Source organism: Anolis carolinensis, chromosome 3 (genome assembly GCF_035594765.1).
Source record: "Anolis carolinensis isolate JA03-04 chromosome 3, rAnoCar3.1.pri, whole genome shotgun sequence".
NCBI lineage: Eukaryota > Metazoa > Chordata > Lepidosauria > Squamata > Dactyloidae > Anolis > Anolis carolinensis.
In genome coordinates this window covers 204201191-204224972 of record NC_085843.1, presented here as the reverse complement: position 1 = coordinate 204224972, position 23782 = coordinate 204201191, and the positions used below count along the sequence as shown (strand labels likewise).

Sequence of the window (23782 nt, the reverse complement as noted above, 5' to 3'; positions counted from 1 at the left end):
CTGGATGGGCCCTGAGTTTAATGGGACTTATTTTCAGCTGCTATAGGCCTGTAGTCTTATTCATGGTTTTTTGGGGTACACTTACCTTTAAAATCAAACTGGTAAATATTTTTCAAGGATTCATGTAGAAAATAAAAACTTCCTAGTGCCTGTTTGAAAACAAAGCAAAACAAATTCATCAAAATGTAAAATGATCATTTTTAAAGCATTAACCCTGAATTGCTTTAATAGGCCCATACAATTTCAAAATCAGATCTAGAACAAATCAGACATTAGAAATGGTATATGTCTACCACAAACCAATATTCCCCAGCCAGTCTTTCTGTGTGGACATTCTAGGAGTTGTAGAATAAAATTGTAATTTTTCTATGCTCTGGAACTAAGGACCTCATCACATGGAGGTCCTTGATGTGGGGGACAGAGGGGGGATCCATAGGGCAGTGGGGCAAATTGTGGGGCAGCGGAGTAAATATGTTGTCCAGCACCCTGCACCACCCGCTTGCCCATCACACACCAGAAACTGTACTTTTCCGGCATGCTCCCACACTATCCACATGATTTCTTATCTGAATATGGGTAGTCTCCCATGTTAGGAATATCCCTCTGTAGAACAACAACAACAACAACGTTATTCTTATATCCCACCTCCATCTCCCTGAAGGGACTCGGGGCGGCTTACACAGGGACTAGCCCAAAAACAACAACATAGCATTACATACGACAGTAATTTCAAAAATAATGTAAAACAATATAACAAAGATATAAACAACATAAAATAACAGTTACTTTAAAAGCCTGAGTGTCGATTGTTACATACAGCAGAGGGTGACTAGTGTAAAAGCTCTGAAAGATCCATAGATAAATCAGGGCAAAGAGGGAAGGAACAAGGGAACAGTTCCATTAAAGTGCTAAGACATACGGAGTGAGGAACAGTGATAAAGTGCCGTACATAATTGTAAACAGATTGCATATCTGATGGGTTTATTCACTCAAACACGCACCAGTACATCCATGTTTTCAATTCCCAGTGGAAGATGTGCAATGAAGGAGCCAACCTAACCTCCCTGGGGCGAGAGTTCTAGAGCCGTGGGGACACCACCGAGAATTTGGTGGAAAAGAGTAGTAGAGTTGAGTGTCATCTGCATAAAGATGGCACCCAACTCCAAAACTCTGGATCACCTCACCCAGCGGTTTCATGTAGATGTTAAAAAGCATGGGAAACAAAATGGAACCTTGCAGGACCCCACAGGTCAATGGCCAGGGGTCCGAGCAGGAGTCTCCCAGCTTCACCAACTGGGAATGGCCCTCCAGGAAGGAGCAACGCCATTGCAAAGCAATGCCCCTAATAACCATTCCGGAGAGCCTCCCCAGAAAGATACCATGGTCGATGGTATCGAAAGCCGCTGAGATGTCCAAGAGAACTAATAGGGCCACACTCCCCCTATCAAGTTCTCTGCGGAGGTCATTCAACAAGGTGACCAAAGCCATCTCGGTATCGTGACTGGGCCTGAACCCAGACTGTGATGGATCTAGATAATCAGCCTCTATCAGGAACCCCTGGAGATGCGAAGCGACCACCCACTTCTAAACCTTGCCCAAAAAGGGAAGGTTTGAAATTGGCTGGTAGTTGTTAAGTACCGACGGATCAAGGGACGCCTTTTTCAGGATTGGTTTGACCAATGCCTGTTTTAAGGTAGATGGAAAAAGTCCCTGATCCAGTGAGGCATTTATTATTCTCACGAACCAATTTACCAGCCCCCACTGGAAAGTTTTATTAGTCAAGATGGGCAAGGATCTGAAGCGGATGTGGTCACCCTCACAGCTCCAAGGATCCCCTCGACGTCATCAGGGCACTTCTCTGATGCAGCCATCACGGAAACCCGCTGGAAGTAGCTGCATGTCATGTGATGGGATCTGGTGGGCTCTATCCTGGCTGCATTAGTGAAGTGTTCTAGGATGGGCAATTTTACTAATGTGATGAGGTCCTAAGTCTCATTTATATGGTCTTACCACCAAAGATATACCTGTGCTTTGTTGTTGTGTGTCTTCAAGTAGTTTCTGACGTATGGGGAAACTAAGCTGAACACGTTATGGGATTCTCTGGGGCTGAGACTATGTGACTCATCAAAGGCTACCTGGTAGATTTCCATGGTTGAGCGGAGAACTGAACCCTAGTGTCCAGAGTTGTAGTTCAATGCTCAAACCTCTATCTCAGGCTGACTCTGTGCAATTCTTTAGTGGGCAACAAGCACTGTTCTTAATTTCATTGTGAAAGAACACAGTATTTCTGCTACAATCATATTTTCAGCATGACTTTTAAAATGTGTTGGCACACTGCTTTCTTTTTCATTTGGCCACTCTCTCTTGCTTTGAGTCAGGAGATGGAAAAGCCTAAGAAGACAACAATTCTCCACATTACCAGATACTGCAGTGTAGCTTAAAAAAGATTTTCCTAGGTAAATGTACCACTTTCAGGATCCATCCCCCATTACAGGAATCCCTTTACAACTCCCCAGAGTCTCCTGGTCTTCCCCTTCTATTTCTTTCTCATTATCATTGCCTTTTCATCTGCTCTCTCCAAACACACAACAATGACATTTGTATAAACTGGGACCAAAAGAAAAGGACACAAGTGCCTTGGAGAGTGTTGTGGTTCAGTCTGATGATGAAGGGGGATTTGAAAGGGGATTTGGGTTTCAGCAGTCTGAGCAGTCTGTTCCAGGAAATGTGAAACAGCAGTTTGAAAAGCAGTTTGTCCCTGGGAATGTTGACGATTCTGAAATGCAGGTGGATTCAGGAAGTGTTGATGGCTTAGAAAAACAGTCAGAACAGGGGAATGTGGAAAGCTCTGAGTTTAGCAAAGATACTGCTGAGGTTTGTGATAGGATGATCTTTCATGGGAGTCTGAGAACTGTAAATATCAACAAATCCCAGATGGCAATGAGGGGGATGAATTCGTGTTAGGGATTCCAGGTTGAAGTTGAGATCAGGCCCCAGGCGCTCCGTGAGAACTGGAGGCAGGCGCAGGGGAGCTAGAACCCAGAGGAATGTGTTTCTAGCTTGCAAGGAGAGTTTAAAGGAGATGTAATTTGGAAAGATTTCAGTCAGAGCTACATCGCTGTTGGAGATTCAGCTCTTGCTTAGTTTCAGTTCATGCCTCGTCTCATGTTTAGAATCTGTGTTTGGATTATACTTTTGAAGCTCATGTTACCTGTTTTTTTTGGAACTGCCTTGCTATTTTTGGGACTCTGTACTTTTATCCACGAACACTCTGAACTGTGTTTAATGGATTGCACTCTCAATTGGATTATTACTTTCTTTATTGCTTTTTATTAAGTTTTGCTATTTTCTTTATCAATAAACTGGAAAACTCAAGCCTTCTGTTGTGGAGTGTGTGTGTTGAAGCAAGGTGAACCAGTGCTGAGGTGCGACAGAGAGGATGGCCCCTATTGAGAACATTGCCCAAAGCTCTCCCAAAACCCAGAGCACATACTATTCGGAAATAATCTTCCTTAATCTGTTGCCCATTTTTTGGGTGGGTCTAAAAAAGACACCACACAGCTGGAGTACAGTGGAATGCATTCTGGACTGTTGTCCATGTTAGACATTGAGTTCAACAACTACCAGCAACTAAGGGCCAACACGGTGTAGTGGTTTAAGTGTTTGACTAGGACTCTGGAAGATCTGGGTTTGGTCTGCCTGGGTATGCTCTGTCACAGAAATCCAAAAAGTATGTTCTCTTAGCATCTGGGGAAGACAAAGAAGTCCAATTGAAGTCTAGAAGTAGCTTCCACCCAGGCTAAACCTCATCTGCCATGAAATCCAGCTATTGGTTCTATCAATCCTATTATTGGCAGAACTTGGTAACACAACCCTTCTGAAAGACCATGTTCTTATAATAACTTGCATCATGAACCAAAAATCACATTGTGAAGAAAAGACAAACCTGAGCATAGAATTTTCTTGCAGTGAAAAACTGATGAAATTACATATATCTCTAGTAAGAAGAAGCCCTTGAAGATCGCTGCCATTTAAAAATTATTGCTGTGATTCCTAAGAAGTTAAAGGCTAGAGTATCATGGGCCCATAATGAAGAGGGAAAGCTGCTGCTTTACGAATTGCTAATGGAATTATATTAAGATATTACATGTTAGGTATCAGCCTTTTAATCTTTGGCAATATCCCTTCTTTTTTTAAAAATGCGGTCAACCTGTCCTTCCTCAGAGTCGTTAACCTTGGGAGTTCTTTTCAGGAACGTCTACTGCTGATGCTTATTTGCCTTGCCCATGTGTAAATGCATAATAAAAAGTAACAACAACAACAATAAAAGAATTGGAGCAAGCTGCCTGGGTCACAAGAAAGTGTATCCATCAATTAAAAGTGTGTGACAGTGTTTTCCATTGGATGAACTAATATGTCATGGAGACAGACAGGACCTCATGTTTGTGCTTTTGACAAATCAGCAAATGTTCAATCTCCAGCAGTGCAGCTTCTCATAAATAATGCAGCAGTCAGTGAGCCAAAAAATTCTGCTTTGCCAGAAGGGTATCCTTGCTTTCTGAGTCTTCATGTTTCTAAAATAAAAAGAGCCGAATATTAAACAAAAGAGTTCCTTTGGTTCAAGTGCTTTTATCCCACTTCTTCTGGCATGAATGTTTGACAGCTTAATTCCAACACACACACTAAATGTTATGGGAGGAGTGCATCCTCTGTATATAAATGGTCCAGAGGTTCATTTAAGAAGTGAGAAAGACCCATGACTACAAGGCTGATCTGAAATATTTGTTGTCTGAACTAGAAGGACAAGATGGTCATTGGCTCCATATTTTCAGGACTTAATCTAACATTTTCAACATGGCCCTCTACACAGCAAAGGGGAGGAGGTTTGCTAAAGGGAGCAATGATGCAGACGTAATGTCAAAAACCAACAGAAAAGATTTCTAAAATGTAGACCATGCTGTCTTGGATGGTATGAAAAGTCAGATCATTTCTTGCTGTCTTCTCCTTAAACATGGAAGTAGCTGGATTTGGAGATACGATACATACAGTAGAGTCTCACTTATCCAAGCCTCGCTTATCCAAGCCTCTGGATAATCCAAGCCATTTTTGTAGTCAATGTTTTCAATATATCATGATATTTTGGTGCTAAATTCGTAAATACAGTAATTACAACATAACATTAATGCGTATTGAACTACTTTTTCTGTCAAATTTGTTGTATAACATGAAGTTTTGGTGCTTAACTTGTAAAATCATAACCTAATTTGATGTTTTATATGCTTTTCCTTAATCCCTCCTTATTATCCAAGATATTCGCTTATCCAAGCTTCTGCCGGCCCGTTTAGCTTGGATAAGTGAGACTCTACTGTACTTCATAGTACCAAGGCTATGGTTTAGTATTTCTCCCAGGATTTCTCCCAAATCCTGGGAGAAACTGCGATATAATCTCCTAGTTCCACCCAGCATTTAGTAATGTCTGGAAAGGCCCTTAGCCTTCAGTAGAATAGGACAACTAAAGACTTTTTGTGTGTGTCAAAGAAGACTATTGAAATCTCTGAGTAAAATCTCACCCTTTCTTCTTCCATGAATATGGGGTTAGTGCCTTTGTGGTTTTAGATGTAATTACTATGGACAGGAAAGCATGTTTGACATGTACCAAATTTTGGTTTAGATAAATAGGCTTAATTTCAAATTGGCCTAATTGTGTCTAAATTTCTTTAATCACATTTCTCACAATTTCTTAAGCACGAGTGGTACTACAGAGATCTCACCACACTTTCAAATGCTTATTAATGGAAGAAGGGGACTCATTTAGTGTATATGGACCTACCAGTATTATCAAAGTTAGTGAAAATGGCCATACATATAATAGGTCCTGGTGTACAGAAAGTGTGTGCATGGAATTCTGAAATCGAGTGAATCTAGCTATGCCATTGTTTCATGTGGACATACATTTCAGAGGCAATGAAACAATATTTACTCACAGCACACTCAGAATCTACTGATTCTTATTATATTGTTCAATTAGCTTCAAAAGAGAATTTAGCAAGCATTTTTGGTTTTTTCCAGAAAACCTGCACAGTTCATTATACTGATACCAGCAAGGCTCTCACAACAAGGAAATGTTAACTCTAATAAAAAATGGAAATATCTCAAAAGTGTGTAGAACGCAAGGCCTATTTAATTGTTAATTAGATGCTGAGATATGGGTCATTTCACATCTGCAAATTTAACAACTCTGGGGAAATACTTAAGACAAAATGCTTATATAATTACTGCTCGGTGTAAACATTCACTGCATTACCACACTTGAGTGTGCTAAAGCTAATATTGCAATTATGAAGAGTGCTTTAAATAAATGTAAAATAAATCGCCAATGATGACTCAGAAAGTGTAATTCATGTAGTCATAAAATCTATAATTAGCTCTAATGAATATTTAAAGTCAAAGTGCAACCTAACTTTTTCAATGTTTAACCTACTATATCAATATAGCACAAGGAACGCATTTGTCACGAAAAATGACAGCATCTGAATATTAATTAGCATAGGTCACTGCTGACAGGAAGCCCTTATCTTTTGCCAGTCCTTTTGATTATAGTGCATGTCACCAGTATGTTTGTCACGTCTGATATTATTGATTACTTGCCTGTTTGGCCAAAAACAATTAAAAGATTTGTTTTTTTTACATATTTATAAACCTGACTGTCAAGAGCACTTATTTTTCCATTAGAGAAATGCAGTCTATTAGCTGCCATATTTCAGTCTAAGGAGCAGCAGCAAATGAGGAGATGCAATCACCATAGACAGCAGGACATTTTTACATAAAAGCACTCTTTTATTATTATTATTTTTAAAATGGATACATTTTATGGGCTCATGTCATAATATAAATGAGCCATAATTCTTAGACGCAACTCATTAAAAATACTACTTTGTAGACTGGGTTTTGTGACCCTTAAGAGCTAAATTAAGATTAAGAATTAAGTTTTCACATAATCAAAACTACATGAAGTTGCAGCATTACACATTTCCTTTGCACCAGTGCAATTGATATCACGATCTTACAGAGCAGGAAGGATTTCTGAACTAATAACTAAATTAAATCATATCTGTCTGTTGATACAACATGAAAGCAGTTCCAGGATCCTCAAGTACTGGAGGCAAAAAGACATCTCAAAAGGAAGCAAAGAAACTGTAATTGAAAGTGCTGTTGAGTCCCTGAATTAGGGGGAATGTCTATTCCAAGTGGGGAAAAACAGACTGTGTACACAAATCAACTCATTAAAAAATAATCTATCACTTTTTTATCTGCAAACAAATTAGGTGCCCAGCAATTTATCATTCCCTGCATTAGCCTTATCAGCCAAAGTACACAACATTAAACGGCTATTGTGTTTTGTTTTCACATCAGGTCTTGTCTGTCTGATCTGCAGGACTCTGAAACTTTAAAAGTGGGACTAATCATTTGCATTAACTCTTTAACAACTTAGCAGCCAGATCTCAAGAATTGTAGTTCTGGCAAATAAGCTGTCAATATAATACAAATTCTGTAACACTATAATGCAAAAGTTAATGTGTAGACAGGATCAGAGTGTCAAAGTCCATCTGTCTTTCTTTTTATTCTACCGTAATTTAATGTATGCAGAAGTGCAATGTGTGTTTCAAAAATATCCAGTGAAAGATGAAAGGGGAAAGTCATAGGGAGGAGGGAGCAAGCTTGTTTTCTGCGGCCCTGCAGACTAGGACGCGGAACAATGGCTTCAAACTTGTCACGACCCAGGCTACAGAGCACCAATAACCATACGCAGAGGCCAGATTCTATCTAATATCTTTATTAAGGAAATGTATAAAGTTAGTAAAAGCAAATGTAAAAGTTAGTCCAGAAGCAGACCTTTCAGGAAAGGTCAAAATTAGTCCAAAGAAACAATGTCCAATATGAAATATTAAGGTCCAAAGTTGTAATCCAATAACCGAAACACTCACTTTGCCAGGCAAAGTGAGGGGAGATGACAAGGTCCTTTAGTCCATGAACTTGAGCAAGGCTAGAAAATAACTTGATACTTGAAAACAAGGCTTGAATCGTGGAACAAGGTAACGAGGAACAAGAACAAGGTCCGTGGAATAACTTGGTAAAATCCGTGAAACAAGGCAAGGTTTAGTCCTGGGAAACAAGGCAAGGTCCGTAGGTAAACAAAGGCTGGGAAACAGGAGCGAAGGCTGGAAACAAGGACAAGGCTTGAGCAGGAACGAGGCTTGAAGCGGAGCGCGCTGTCCAGACACAACTCGCTCCGGAGGCTGACGAATTGACTCCGCAAAGTTACTCCGCGGGTAAAACACCTATATAGAGTCTAACTTTCCCGCCGAGAGCAGTTCTCTGGGAACCAGAAACGAAAGCTAATCTCTGAGACCAGATGTTTGACTCCTTAAAGATTCTCATGAAAAGCAGGCTTAATTGGCTAAATTCTTAGCAATTATTCTAGCACTCCTGCGCGAGGCCGCTTCCAAACCTCTCTGTTGTTTACAAAACTCATGGCGAGAAAACACAGGAGAAGTAGCCTCAGTGTTTGTTTGACATACTTCTGGGACACAACTTTCTTGCAGGTGCAAGGTTCCCAGATCTGCCTGGGAAAGATCTGGCTGGGAAGATTCCAGTTCTGACTGGGAAGGTAAAAAACCCAAGTTTTCTTCTTCATCAGGCATTACAATGTCATGAGCAGGACTACAAGGCCCATGAGTCATCACAAAACTACAGGAAAGGAGATTCCACCTGAACATCAGGAAGAACTTCCTCACTGTGAGGGCTGTTCGGCAGTGGAACTCTCTCCCCCGGGCTGTGGTGGAGGCTCCTTCTTTGGAGGCTTTTAAGCAGAGGCTGGATGGCCATCTGTCGGGGTGCTTTGAATGCGATTTCCTGCTTCTTAGACTGGATGGCCCATGAGGTCTCTTCCAACTCTACTATTCTATGATTCTATGATTCTAAGTGTAATCTATACAAGTATAGAAAATAAGAAGTAATCAACAAGATACTCAATTTGGTGTAATCAACACATCTGGAAGCCAGCTGAACACATATAGTGTGATCAAGTATAAGTCCATAGATTGAATGAATATAATCAAATTATCATAGGGCTTACTTCCAAATGTAAAATCGTGGCACAAAAAGACGTAAAATCATAGCTTAGTGTTATGTGAATGAGGCTGCTTAAATACTGCTCTATTTTTCTTTTTTCGCCAGGACAATTGCGAGAAGACAGGAAGCTTTAAATCAGTGGTTCCCAGTCTGCGATCTGTAGACCACCAGTGATCCCCAAGAACTAAAATGTGATCCGCTGCCTCACAGTTACTAACAGTTGTGAAACGAAAGCAACTAGTTTCACAAAAACCCTTTTATAGTGCTGAGGAACGGGAATGTTGGGAGGAGAGAGGCTGACAACCCACAAAAGTCTCAACAAGCCTCCTGACTGCTCCTTCTCCTGATTCTCTCTTCCCCTGAGTGGAGCCGTTCCATGTGGTGCCTGGAATTGGGGGTGCCTTGATGTCTTTTAGTCCTGTTACTGGGATTATTTGGGGTGCTGATTCAGAAAATTGCACTGGATAGACCACATCAGCTCTAGATTATTAAATATAGTGAGCATGCAGATGGTGACTATTGGATGGCATGTGTTCTGTATCAGAAACTAGAACTGATGTGGTCTATCCAATGCAATTTTATGAATCAGCACCCCAAATAACCAAACTGAATCTAAAGTTGACCAAAAACTGATTTGTAATCCTTTTGGTACTAATGTTGGAGAGTGGGCCCTGGTCAAAAGAGGGTTGGGAACCACTGTTTTAAATGAACCAGAGCTTACTATGTCTCCGCTGCATCTGGTTAATTTAAGTCCCACTATGATTTTTTTAACATCAATTTATAAATCTGGTGTAAGGAATGTATGGATCTTCAGACGTTTGATGAGGATACTGATAGATCAACTGATCGATTTTATAAGCTCCCTTCATCTTGGGGTGGCATACAATAACACTATGTAACAAATTTTTTTAAAAAATCTGTTCCTGGTTTGAAAGTATTATTTCCTGTTTCACTGTGTGGTATTTACTTTGAAAGTAGTTGTTATACACCACAAACTTTGTTTTTGTGGCTGCCACAAACTATCTTGAATTGGCTGAGACTGTGAGATATTCATTGAAAATCTATAGCAAAATGTGCTGCAGGATGTCCCGCAAAAAAAGTTTTTGCAGTTTAATAAACTTTTTCCATGTTTTTATCATAGAACCAATTAGGAAATGCTAAGTACAGCCTTTTACAGGAACAATAACGATGTTACATAGTATAACTGATCATGTGGCCTAACATCTGGCAGCCCCATATCTCCCTGCACTCCCCCAAACCTTATGTGATGCAAAAGTTTTGAGTTCAAAATCCATAACATATTCACACTCTTCTGCCACATGGTACAATTTTAAGAGAGATGAAATGGCACCCTGCACCTCTGCTAATCCATGAACACTACATAATAGCGTATTTCAAATAAATGATTGTATTTAATAGATGGCTGAAGTTGAGCCACATTTGCCACGATCACTTGACTTTAAACAATTGTAATTAGAACATCACTTGGCTTTAAATCAATTTAGTATTTCATGGATCTTTTCTACTATAATAGACTCGGTGATGGCAAATTCAATTTGTAGAGAAGACATTATTGCCCATTTCATTTAGAATTATCCAGGTCAGCTCTCAATGGGAAGGGTATCATGTGGTAAAAGGCTGTACTTAGCATGTCACAGTCACTGGGTGCTTTTCTGTTATCTCCAGAAATCTTTGTAAGCTGCCTTAAAATAAGAGAGGATTGATTTACAAAGTACCAAATTTCAAATTTCATATTCTAAGGCTAAACATGAAATAATTGGACAGAGCTGTCCCCCTGTCTGACCCAGCACAATCAAGTCCCTTTCAAGGTTGACTGCCTGCATGAGAAATATGTGCATAATTTAATTTTGTCTCCCATCCAACGTTCAATGTTATAAGTTAATTAAATTGCTTGTCCATTGTATTCATCCACTTACAAAGTTAATGATATTCTGTTCTTGAGTTAAGGGGAATTTTATAAAGCCTGCACTATGGAACCTGGCATGCTGTACATTGAGGAGCTGAACTCTGTCATAGCTTCTAGTTGCAGCTCTTCTAATTAGGAAACAAAATGAATGTTTCTGTGTCTGCCAATGCAAAGGACAAGTCATTCTGACAGGGAAGCCAAATGCTCTGTACAATACCAACTTAATAATAACTCATGTTTGACTATAATAAATTTCTTCAGAATCCATAAGCTTGTTAAAAATTCAAAATCTCCATAATGAAAATAAACAATGGTGTAACAAGGCAACCTCTTAAGGAAGGACAAAGGTTTGAAGAAAGAAATGTTTTTTTTGCAAGGACACCGATAATTTACAAATTATCAAAATGATATTGGTCAAACAGGAGTTAAGATGGATATTCCATCTTTTGCTCCCTCTCAATCCCAGCATCAAAATTTATCGCTATAGAACAGAACATTTGGACAATGGATTTCATAGACTCTGGACCTAGTGGAATGTAAACAATCTTGTGTGTCTTATTGATAACACAGCTACAAACGATCAAGATTCACAAATACAGCCGAGTCTCACTTATCCAACATAAATGGGCCAGCAGAACATTGGATAAGCGAATATGTTGGATAATAAGGAGGGATTAAGGAAAAGTCTATTAAAGATCAAATTAGATTATGATTTTACTAATTAAGCATCAAAACATCATGTTATACAACAAATTTGACAGAAAAAGTAGTTCAATACGCAGTAATGCTATGTAGTAATTACTGTATTTACGAATTTAGCACCAAAATATCACCATGTATTGAAAACATTGACTACAAAAATGTGTTGGATAATCCAGAATGTTGGATAAGCGAGTGTTGGATAAGTGAGACTCTACTGTAATCTAAGTGTTTCCACAATGCAGAACAACAGATTGTCAAAAGTGAGATTCTAAATCCATGATTGTTGCAAGCCAAGTTCACTCAGACTGAAGATGATGTGCTTTGGGGAAGGAAATGCTGGGGTAAAATAGTGTGACAACTTTATAGGAGCTAAGAGTTCACTGTAGGAACAAGACAATAGAAAACAAATGAAAAGAGAATTTATATGTAGGCTTTAGAGAATGTGCAGTTTCTGAGCGTGCATCTACATTTTAAAATTAATACACTTTGAGCCCACTTTAACTGCCATGGCTCGATGCTATAGAATCATGGCATTTGTAGTTTTATTAAAAAAATTAGCCTTCTCCGCCAAAGAGTGTTGGTACCTTACCAAACTAAAAAATCTCAGTATTCCATAGCATTGAGTTATGGTAATTAAAGTGGGGTTAAGCTGCCTGTGATGACCCATGGGCCTTGTAGTCCTGCTCAGGACATGGTAATTCCTGATGAAGATGAAAACTTGGGTTTTTTACCTTCCCAGTCTGAACTGGATTCCTCTCAGCCAGATCTTTCCCAGGCAGATCTGGGAACCTTGCACCTGCAAGAAAGTTGTCTCCCAGAAGTATGTCAAACAAGCCCAGAGCCTACTTCTCCCGTGTTCTTGCGCCGGGAGTTTTGTAAACAACAGAGAAGTTTGGATTCAGCTTCGCGCAGGAGTGCAAGAATTGCAGCTAAGAATGTAGCCAATTAAGACTGCTTCTCGTGAGAATCTTTAAGGAGTTTAACATCTGGTCTCAGAGTTTAGCTTTCGTTTCTGATTCCCAGAGAACTGCTTCGGTGGGAAAGTTAGACTCTATATAGGTGTTTTGCCCGCGTAGTAACTTCGCGGAGTCAATTCGTCAGCCTACGGAGCGAGTTGTGTCTGGACAGCGCGCTCCGATTCAAGCCTCGCTCCTGCTCAAGCCTTGCCTTGCTATCCAGCCTTCGCCTTGCTTCCCAGCCTTTGTTTATCTACGGACTTTGCCTTGTTTCCCAGGATCAATCCTTGCCTTGTTCCACGGATTTATCAAGTTATTCCACGGACCTTGTTCTTGTTCTTAGTTACCTTGTTCCACGTTCAAGCCTTGTTTCAAGTATCAAGTTATTTCCTAGCCTCGCTCAAGTTTCATGGACTAAAGGACCTTGTCATCTCCCCTCACTTTGCTTGTCAAAGTGAGTGTTTCGGTTATTGGATTACAACTTTGGACCTTAATATTTCATATTGGACATTATTTCTTTGGACTAATTTTGACCTTTCCTGAAAGGTCTGCTTCTGGACTATCTTTTACATTTGCTTTTACTAACTTTATATATTTCCTTAATAAAGATATTAGATAGAATCTGGCCTCTGCGTATGGTTATTGGTGCTCTGTAGCCTGGGTCGTGACAGTTTGACTCCGCCGCCCTAAGCACCAATTAACCTCGGCCAGAATGTCTACCGGAACCGTGCCCGGTGGGCAGCCACTGAGCTACACCATCAGCAAGGACGAAGTGGATCGCATCCGCGACAGACTCAACGCCCAGGATGGAGAAATAAAGGGCTTGCGGGAGCGCGGAATCCGCCTCCCGGCCATGGCGTTGCCTACCAAGTTTACTGGAGAAGCTTCTAAGGTTCATGTTTTCCGTCGCCAATGTCAAGCTTATCTAGAGGCCCGTGATGCCGAGTTTCCCCAAGAAGACATCAAAGTGGCGTGGGTTTACAGTCTTCTAGACGGGCCAGCGGCCAATTGGGCGACGGCACTGTTCGACCAAGCCTCTCCACACCTAAGATCAGCGCAACACTTCTTGGACCACCTCAAGGAGACTTGGGGAATCGAGGACAATTTGGAGGCAGCCGGTCACAAACTCCGTCGCCTTTTCCAAGGAGACAGACCTATGTCTCAGTATATAGCCGAGTTCCGAGTGCTGGCCCACAACACCGGCTGGAACGATGTAGCCCTCAGAGGACAATTCCGGGAGGGTCTCAACATTGAAATGCTGGAAGAAATCTCCAAGGTGGATCCTCCCCAGACCCTCGAGGCACTCATTGATCAATGCTTACGGGCTGAAGTCATGATTGCCAACAGGAAACAGTGGGTTCGAGGCCAGGGCAGTAGAGCCGGGGCAAAACCCCCCGCTCCCGCCAGCGTTCAGCCACGTCCAGTGTGGAGACCCCCACCGCCAACCCCATACCCCAGAGGAGGCGAGGAGGTGCCGATGCAGTTGGGCAATGTGCGTCCCAGACTAGATGCCGCCGAGAAGGCCCGTCGTCAACGCTTAAACCTCTGTTGGTACTGCGGGAACGGGGGCCACTTCGCCAGAGAGTGCCCAGCCAAAGGGAAGCCTGCCGCCCGTCTTGCGGCGGCGTCCTCCACGGAGACGAAGGCGTCTGAGCCGACTGGCACACAGCCGGCGGGGGAAGCCAACGACCGGGTGTAGAGAGGCTCGCCAACCCGGTCAAAAAATCCATTCAAGAGCCGCCAACCGGGGTCCTGTTCCTTCTCGTGGTCACATTATGGTCAGCAAAAAGGGGACCCGTCATGGTCCACGCCATGATAGACTCTGGAGCTACCAACAATTTCATTGATAGAGAGTATGCCGACTCTCTGGGATTACAATATCATGATTTCAAGAATGCCCGTGTGGTGCAAGCCATAGACGGCCGCCCCCTCAAGACGGGCCCCGTAAGTCAGTGGTCGGAACCCACCAGGATGTGGATAAGGGAACATATGGAAGAGATTTCCTTCTTTGTTACCGAGGTTCCCCATTTCCCTGTGATTTTGGGAATTCCATGGCTGACTCTCCACGACCCTAACATCTCCTGGTCCAACAGAGAACTGCAGTTTGCTTCACCGTACTGCCAAAACCATTGCCTCGTAGCCAAGGTCTGCCATGCCACGGACACCGAGCCCATCATCACCTTGCCAAAGAAGTACTCCGAGTATTGGGATGTATTCAATGAGAAAGAAGCCGAAAAATTACCCCCACATAGACCTTATGACTGTGCCATTGACTTGGTGGAGGGGGCCCCGATCCCGCGAGGGCATCTCTACTCCATGACTGAACCAGAGCAAGAAGCTCTCAGGGAATTCATAGAGACAAACCTTCGCAAGGGATTCATCAGACCCTCTCAATCCCCAGCCGCCTCCCCAGTGATGTTTGTGAAGAAGAAGTCAGGGGAACTACGCTTGGTGGTGGACTACAGAGCATTGAACAATATCACCAAGCGGAACAGCTATCCCCTGCCCTTAATCTCGGATCTACTGGATCGGCTTCGAGGAGCCAAGGTTTACACCAAGCTGGACCTTCGGGGGGCTTACAACTTAGTTCGCATCAGGGAAGGGGACGAGTGGAAGACCGCCTTCCAGACCAAATTCGGATTATTCGAGTCCCGAGTTATGAATTTCGGTTTATGCGGAGCTCCCGCAACGTTCCAGCATTTTGTCAATGACATTTTTCAGGACTATCTAGACAGGTTCTTGATAATCTACCTGGACGATTTTTTGGTGTTTTCTAGATCACAATCAGAACATGAGAACCACGTCAAAATGGTGTTACAACGATTGCGGGATCATGGACTTTATGTCAAGCTGGAAAAATGCGCCTTTGATCTACAAGAGGTAGATTTCCTTGGTTACCGCATCTCGCCTCTAGGGCTTTCCATGGATCCAGCCAAGGTTTCAGCAGTATTGGAATGGCGGGCGCCAACTAACAAGAAAGAGGTGCAGCGTTTCTTGGGGTTCGCGAACTATTACCGCAAGTTCATTCCAGATTTTGCCCGCTGGTCCGACCCCATCACTAGCTGCATCCGTGGAAAGCAGCCTTTCCGCTGGACTGATCAAGCAGAGAAAGGGTTCCAGCAACTAAAGAAACTATTCACCTCCCAGCCAATTCTACAGCACCCAAATCCTGGAACCCCTTTTGTTGTGCAAGCGGACGCCTCAGATGTGGCAATTGGGGCTGTACTCTTACAACCGGTGGGAGATCACCTCCATCCCTGTGCCTTTTACTCTCGTCAACTAACCACACCAGAGAGGAATTACACCATTTGGGAAAAAGAACTACTGGCCATAAAGGCAGCCTTTGAAACTTGGAGACATTGGCTAGAAGGGGCCAAATTTCCCATTGAAGTCCACACTGATCATCGTAATCTAGAACATCTAAGAACTGCCCGCAAACTAAATCAGAGGCAGCAACGTTGGGCTTTATTCTTCGAACGTTTCGACTTCCAGATTCATTATGTGACCCCAGCCCAGACCAAGCAAGCAGACGCCCTGTCACGTAAACCGGAATACGCTGCAGGACGCAAGGAGACCTTTGAATCCCAACTACTACAACCCGAGAACTTTGCCACGCTCACAGTGGGGAACACCAAATCCATTCCCATTGGTTCAACTTCCTCTACTCCAGGACCCCTCTGTGCTCAAGAAATCAGGGCTAGTCAGCAAGCAGATGCCTGGGCGCAGGACCAACTTCGCCAAGGTCTGCATTTTCCCTTTTCGCTTAAGGATGGGCTGCTTTGCTATAGAAATCATGTTTATATCCCACCCGGACCGGGCAGGGAAAAAGCGCTTCGTCTGTGTCATGATTGCAAACCAGCAGGACACTTCGGACTATTTAAAACCATGCATCTGATCCTAAGGGATTTTTGGTGGCCCAAGATCCGCAAGGATGTGGAAAAATATGTCAACACCTCCCCAGTATGCCAGCGCTCCAAGATAAGAAGGGAGAAGCCCTCAGGACTTTTACACCCCCTTCCTACCCCATCTCGCCCATGGGAAATAATTTCTGCGGATTTCATCACTGACCTACCACCTTCCTGTGGATTCACCACGATCTTAGTGGTGGTGGACCTTTTCACCAAGTTAGCCCATTTCATTCCCTGCGAAGGCCTCCCCACGGCCAAAGAGACTGCGGATCTATTCCTTCAACATGTTTTCAGACTACATGGATTGCCCAAGAGTTTAGTCACAGACCGTGGATCTCAATTCACCTCTCGTTTTTGGAAGGCGCTACAAAAACTATTGGGCATAGACTCTCGCTTATCTTCAGCTCATCATCCCCAAACAGATGGGCAAACGGAGCGCACCAATGCCACTTTGGAGCAGTATCTTCGCTGTTATGTAAACTATCAACAGGACAATTGGGCTTCTCTGTTACCACTGTCTGAGTTTGCCTACAACAATGGAGTTCAAGCTTCTACAAAAGAAACGCCGTTCTTTGCAAACTACGGCTTCCATCCACGTTTCTTTCCCCCTGTCATTGAAACTTCAGAAGTTCCCGCAGCAGAGGATTGGCTGCAGGAACTCACAGCGGTACAACAACTTTTGCTCCAGCAACTAGACCAAGCCAAGGAGGACTATAAACGCCACGCTGACAAACATCGCCAGCCGGGCCCCGAAATCAAGGTAGGAGATCGGGTTTTCCTGTCCACTCGCTTTCTGCCCTCCCACCGCCCTTGCCGGAAGTTAGATGCCCGTTTCATTGGCCCCTATCCAGTGGTGGCGCAATTAAACCCCGTGACTTTCAAACTCCAACTTCCGCGTTCAATGCGCATTCACCCAGTGTTTCACCGTTCCCTGCTCCTTCCGGCGGATGGTGTGCGTCCTGATACAGACCAACCGGCCCCCCCTCCTGTTTTGATGAATGGGGAGGAGGAGTTCGAGGTTGAGGACATTTTGGATTCTCGCTTTCACCGCCGCCGCCTACAATATCTCATTGACTGGGTGGGTTTTGGCCCTGAGGAACGCTCTTGGGAAGACGCCTCCACAGTCCATGCTCCTGAGCTAACCCGTCGCTTTCATCAGACCTATCCCGCCAAGCCGCGACCTCGCGCCTCGGGGAGAGGGCCCCAGTTTGGGAGGGGCCTTGAGGAGGGGGATAGTGTGATGACCCATGGGCCTTGTAGTCCTGCTCAGGACATGGTAATTCCTGATGAAGATGAAAACTTGGGTTTTTTACCTTCCCAGTCTGAACTGGATTCCTCTCAGCCAGATCTTTCCCAGGCAGATCTGGGAACCTTGCACCTGCAAGAAAGTTGTCTCCCAGAAGTATGTCAAACAAGCCCAGAGCCTACTTCTCCCGTGTTCTTGCGCCGGGAGTTTTGTAAACAACAGAGAAGTTTGGATTCAGCTTCGCGCAGGAGTGCAAGAATTGCAGCTAAGAATGTAGCCAATTAAGACTGCTTCTCGTGAGAATCTTTAAGGAGTTTAACATCTGGTCTCAGAGTTTAGCTTTCGTTTCTGATTCCCAGAGAACTGCTTCGGTGGGAAAGTTAGACTCTATATAGGTGTTTTGCCCGCGTAGTAACTTCGCGGAGTCAATTCGTCAGCCTACGGAGCGAGTTGTGTCTGGACAGCGCGCTCCGATTCAAGCCTCGCTCCTGCTCAAGCCTTGCCTTGCTATCCAGCCTTCGCCTTGCTTCCCAGCCTTTGTTTATCTACGGACTTTGCCTTGTTTCCCAGGATCAATCCTTGCCTTGTTCCACGGATTTATCAAGTTATTCCACGGACCTTGTTCTTGTTCTTAGTTACCTTGTTCCACGTTCAAGCCTTGTTTCAAGTATCAAGTTATTTCCTAGCCTCGCTCAAGTTTCATGGACTAAAGGACCTTGTCATCTCCCCTCACTTTGCTTGTCAAAGTGAGTGTTTCGGTTATTGGATTACAACTTTGGACCTTAATATTTCATATTGGACATTATTTCTTTGGACTAATTTTGACCTTTCCTGAAAGGTCTGCTTCTGGACTATCTTTTACATTTGCTTTTACTAACTTTATATATTTCCTTAATAAAGATATTAGATAGAATCTGGCCTCTGCGTATGGTTATTGGTGCTCTGTAGCCTGGGTCGTGACACTGCCTTAATTCTACAGTGTAGATTCCACCTAAATTAGAGTGAAGAAGGGGGCCAGGAAGACATCATTCCACCATGTCTCCTGTGTCAATATAACAATATAATAATATATAATACTCTGCTGCTCAGTCGTTTAGTCGTCTCCGACTCATCGTGACCTCATGGACCAGTCCACGCCAGAGCTCCCTGTCGGCTGTCATAATATATTGAAAACATTGACTACAAAAATGCATTGGATAATCCAGAACCTTGGATAAGCGAGACCCTACTGTAATGGGATTTACATAAAAAATGATCAACCATTCAGCAATTGATTCACTGGATTCATTGGATTATGTTGTAATTACTGTATTTACGAATTTAGCACCAAAATATCACGATATATTGAAAACGTTGAGTACAAAAATGCATTGGATAATCCAGAAACTTGGATAAGCAAGTCTTGGATAAGTGAGACTCTACTTTAATGGGATTTACATAAAAATTATCAACCATTCAGCAATTGATTCACTGGATCTTCTTTGGCTGGGACTGGCAACTGGATTTAGATCACTGTTATGGCTTTATGAATCTTATTTCCCTTTAATTTCACTGTGCACAATCACATTCACAACAATATCCCAAACACGCAAACCCACTGGAACTCTGCATAATGGAGTATGTGATGAAATAGGCTATGAATCTTATGCTATAATGCATTTCTTAAGTCTTCAAGGTAATACAAAATTCTTATATTTGCTGTAGAACACAACATACTAATATTTGCAGAATATTTTAATTTCATTTCTTTAAAAAGCTACGATGATATTGGAGCTCTGTTAGAATTCATCTTAAAAATATCAACAAATATAAACGGAGAGCAATATAAGATTTTTTTTTAAAAAAACTACTGCTTCACAAACTACTTGGAAGAAGTGATAATGCCAGTTCAAATATCATGGTTTTGCTAACTTTGATTCTAATATACTTCTTCATTCATGTTTCAACTAATGCTTAACTTATGGAGAATATATCTCCCCCCCCTCCCAAAAAATACTAAATGCGAATGGAAACTTCTGAGCTCTTTTATCACTTAATCTCTGTAATTATTTATTGACCAACTCTATCAACAAATAATCCGTGTGTTTCAACAGAAGATTCCCAAATGACTTATACTTGACTTAATACTGTATTTTTGACCCGAGGCAAGAGTGAGGAAAAGTAATCCGTCATTTATTTTCAGTCACCTAAAGCTGCTACCACCCAAAGTGGGTCTTTAAAAAAGCAACAAAACTCTGGTTTCATACTGGTTTCATAGTTGGATTGAATTTGCTAATGAAGTATCTCTGCATTATCTTACCAGAGAATATGGATGCTTACTGGGAAAAAAGGTACTGGTCTGATGATTCTTACCAGTCAGGAGCATATGGTTTAATATTTGACTTAATAGATATTTTTTTTTCAACATTAATGCAAAACATCATGAAGCTCTATTTGAAGAATTGTACCTTCCTATATAAATTTATCCAAGCTCTAAAATCTTCAGGAATTTCTATTCCACACCTTCACAGGTATGTTTGGTAGCAAGGTGGGGGAGGACCTTCTACCACACATCGAAATTCACTCCCTAGGGAAGTTAGGACGGCTTCTTCATCTACTGTGTTTTCAGCAGCAAAACTTTTCTATTGCAGCAAGCCTTTTAGGAAATGGTTGTGAACAAAAGAAGTTTTATGATATTATACTGGATAAACCACCTCTGAATATTCTTTACCTAAGGAAATCCTTTGAAATTCATGGGATCACCATAGGTTGACAGGTGACTTGAAGAAGTTGGACACAACTGTACATGTGCACTGTTTTAAATATTTCCTTTAAAGTAATATATCGTAATTAATTTTAATTACATTGTTACTTTAATTCTGTTCAATTACAGTTTTGGCATGTTTGTAACTACAGCATATGTACTTTTATTGTAATTTTCTGCCTTTGTTAACCCCCTTGATTCCTAGTCTGGGGGAAAAAATCATAATATAAATAAAGTGGCAGATCGAGGTTATCCAACATCTTAGAACTGCTGAAGAGTTTAAAGGTAGAGCTTGCAACAAAACTATGTTAAAGATAAATATCCTAAATCTGGAGCCCTCCTTGCATCAATCCCACTGGTTGCCAGGGTTTGAACACTACTGATTTTCCAGTAAAATTTCTCACCCTCCCCAAATGGCTACCTATAAACTGGTCTAGTTCTGTAGATTCTGACTTGAATCTGCATTTTGAAGTCTCCTTTCACCATAACATTTTTCTTTCCCTCTTTTGGTGGGATCATCTCCTAAATACAAATCATTTTCTGTCACTTTTCATGTTCTTCTGAATCTAGATCCTTATAAAAGCTGCGTGCAGTGACAGTCTTTTCCATACCAGTAGTTAACAACAAGAATTACTTGGGAGGACCCCATGCTGGTATCCATTTATACAACATGGTAAGTATGGCAGTCATGACAAGAGGAGGTACAGTGTGAACTCTGCATGTTATTTGGTGGGTTTAAAATGGCTTGTGTTACAGTGATTCTCTTGCCAACAAAGTGGCAAATTCAACAGCTTGTTTGCCGATTAACCAAAGGGAGTGAAAGAGTTGTAACAAAACTCTAGATCAGTGATTCCTAACCTTTTTTTGACCAGGGACCACTTGACCAGGCACCACTTGACCAAGGACCACTTTCCAACATTAGTATCAAAAGGGTCACGAATCAGTTTTTTGTCAACTTTAGATTCAGTTTGGTTATTTGGAGTGCTGATTCAGAAAATTGCATTGGATAGACCTCTTCAGCTCTAGTTTCTTTTTTTTTCAAATATACAAAACAAAATACATTGTAAAAATACATTGTTAAAATAAAAGACTTCCATCTCTTTGCATAGTGTATTTAATAAAATTCATTTTTCAGTCCAATATTTCTTCTTTTTGTTGTTGTCTCAGGTTTCTGATACAGAACATATGCCATCCAGTAGTTGCCATCTGCTTGCCCACAGAAATTTTCTGAATCAGCACCCCAAATAACCCCAGGAACAGGCCTAAAAATGAAGTCACCAAGGCGCCCCATGGAATGGCTTCGCTAGGGGAGGGAGGAGGAGAAGCAGCAGTCAGGAGGTTTGTTGTTGCGCCTTTTGTGGGTAGTTAGTCTCTCCCCTCCCGACATCCCCATTGCTTCAGCACTATATGAGGGTTTTGCAAGACCAGCTGCTCTCGTTGCAACAGTATAGTAATGGTGAGGCCGGGGAGTATTTTAGTTCTTGGGGACCACTGGTGGTCCATGGACCACAGGTTGGGAACCACTGCTCTAGATTATCTTCAAACTATAGAGAGATGACTTATGCATTGAATCTTCTCTTTTGTGTAGTAAAATAACACACAGCAGGAAATATGACATTGTCCCCAGTACGTTAGATAACTAAATACAAAAACATTTTAACATAGTGAGGGGGTAGTCAAAAATATGTCCCTCCGCCCAACTGCAATTTGAAACACTTCAGTGGTAACAGAGATTAATTAACTAGCAATAACTTGACATTCTCATAGTTTGATGGTTTAGGGAGGAGATGAAAGATGTCCAAACTAAATATCATAATACTGTAACTTAGTGTTATAAAATGAACTATTAATGCAAAGAACAAGAAGCCAAGACCTGAGCTTTTATAATAATAATAATAATAATAATAATAATAATAATAATAATAATAATAATTTATTTATATACCACACTATCTCCCCAAAGGGACTCAGGGCAGTATCCAAGGTGCAAAACATCATACAAAACTTAATACAACAATAATACATCAATTAAAAACACAGCAATTTCAGTTAAAACAACAGTCATGATCAGTGTCTTCGATCAAGGGAGTGGGAATCATTAGTCTGGGCAATGCTGGCATTTTAAAGGATATAGCTCTAAATAAGCCTTTAAAAATGAACAAATCCTGATGTTAAAGCAAATTCGAGGTTCTAACGTGTTTCTGTTTATATGTTATCTAAAAGGACAAGCAATGTGTACACAATTAAAAGTACATTTTCACTCTAGGATAAATTTTGCAAATTATAATTGAGATAAACACACTGCTAATAAAAAATAATTTAGAAAAGTGCTCTCAATTTGATTTTTAATTATGAAAAATGATGCTGCCATGCTATATCACTCTGACTTAAACCTAATCAATAGTATTTCATGTTGATTAGTTTGTGTAGTGAATTTGCATTGTAATTAAAAATGCATTATTTTTTTTTAATTTCCCAGAACCTTCAGCTTAAAAAATTACTCTAAACACATTAATATACCATGCATCCCAGCCAATAAAGTCAATGTAAATCACATTCGAAGAGAATGAAATCATTATCTGTTATAAGAATTTAAGAATTTAAACTATCTTCAATTGTCCAAATTATTCAAGTACTGTATATACTGAAAATAACAGCGAGAGCACAAATGATTATGCATTTTAAAGTACTTTAATTTTACAATGATTGTGCATAAGAGTAATAAAATATTTGTATGGAGTTTTATAAAATCGAGCTTAGTTACAGCTGAAATATATTCCATGCTAATAAATTCAGATATAAACATTAGAGTTGTGTGAAACGCCAAAAATCTATTTCGTTTTGAAATACAAATTTAGTATGCCCCTGTTTTGTTTCGTACATGTTTCCAAACTATCATGAGGGGCCCATTTTGTTTCAGGGCTAGTTTCTCTGCCATTTTTATGGCGATCAAGATGAAACTTGCTACACTTATAGGATACATTTACCACTGTAAGCCCCCCCCCCCCTCTAAGTTTCAGAACATTTCACTCATTCGCTGATTTTTGGGAATTTAAAAAAGATTTTTATGAACAACATTTTTAAAGAGCTACAAGAGCTATTCCCTTGAATTTCTCTACAATGACACAACATAACCAGGGTATAATTCCTCCAAAGTTTCAGAAAGAT

General features: G+C 41.4%; 1 protein-coding gene across 2 annotated transcripts in view; it reads right to left on the bottom strand.

Annotated features, from left to right (window-relative positions):
* The window catches only part of inpp5a (inositol polyphosphate-5-phosphatase A), a 330149-nt gene that overhangs the window by 135821 nt on the left and 170546 nt on the right, over nucleotides 1–23782 (bottom strand). For both annotated transcript variants that reach the window (XM_008106714.3, XM_008106713.3), the window contains exon 5: nucleotides 86–149. In XM_008106714.3, coding sequence (XP_008104921.1) covers nucleotides 86–149 — 64 coding nt within the window. The remainder of the gene's footprint in view (nucleotides 1–85; nucleotides 150–23782) is intronic.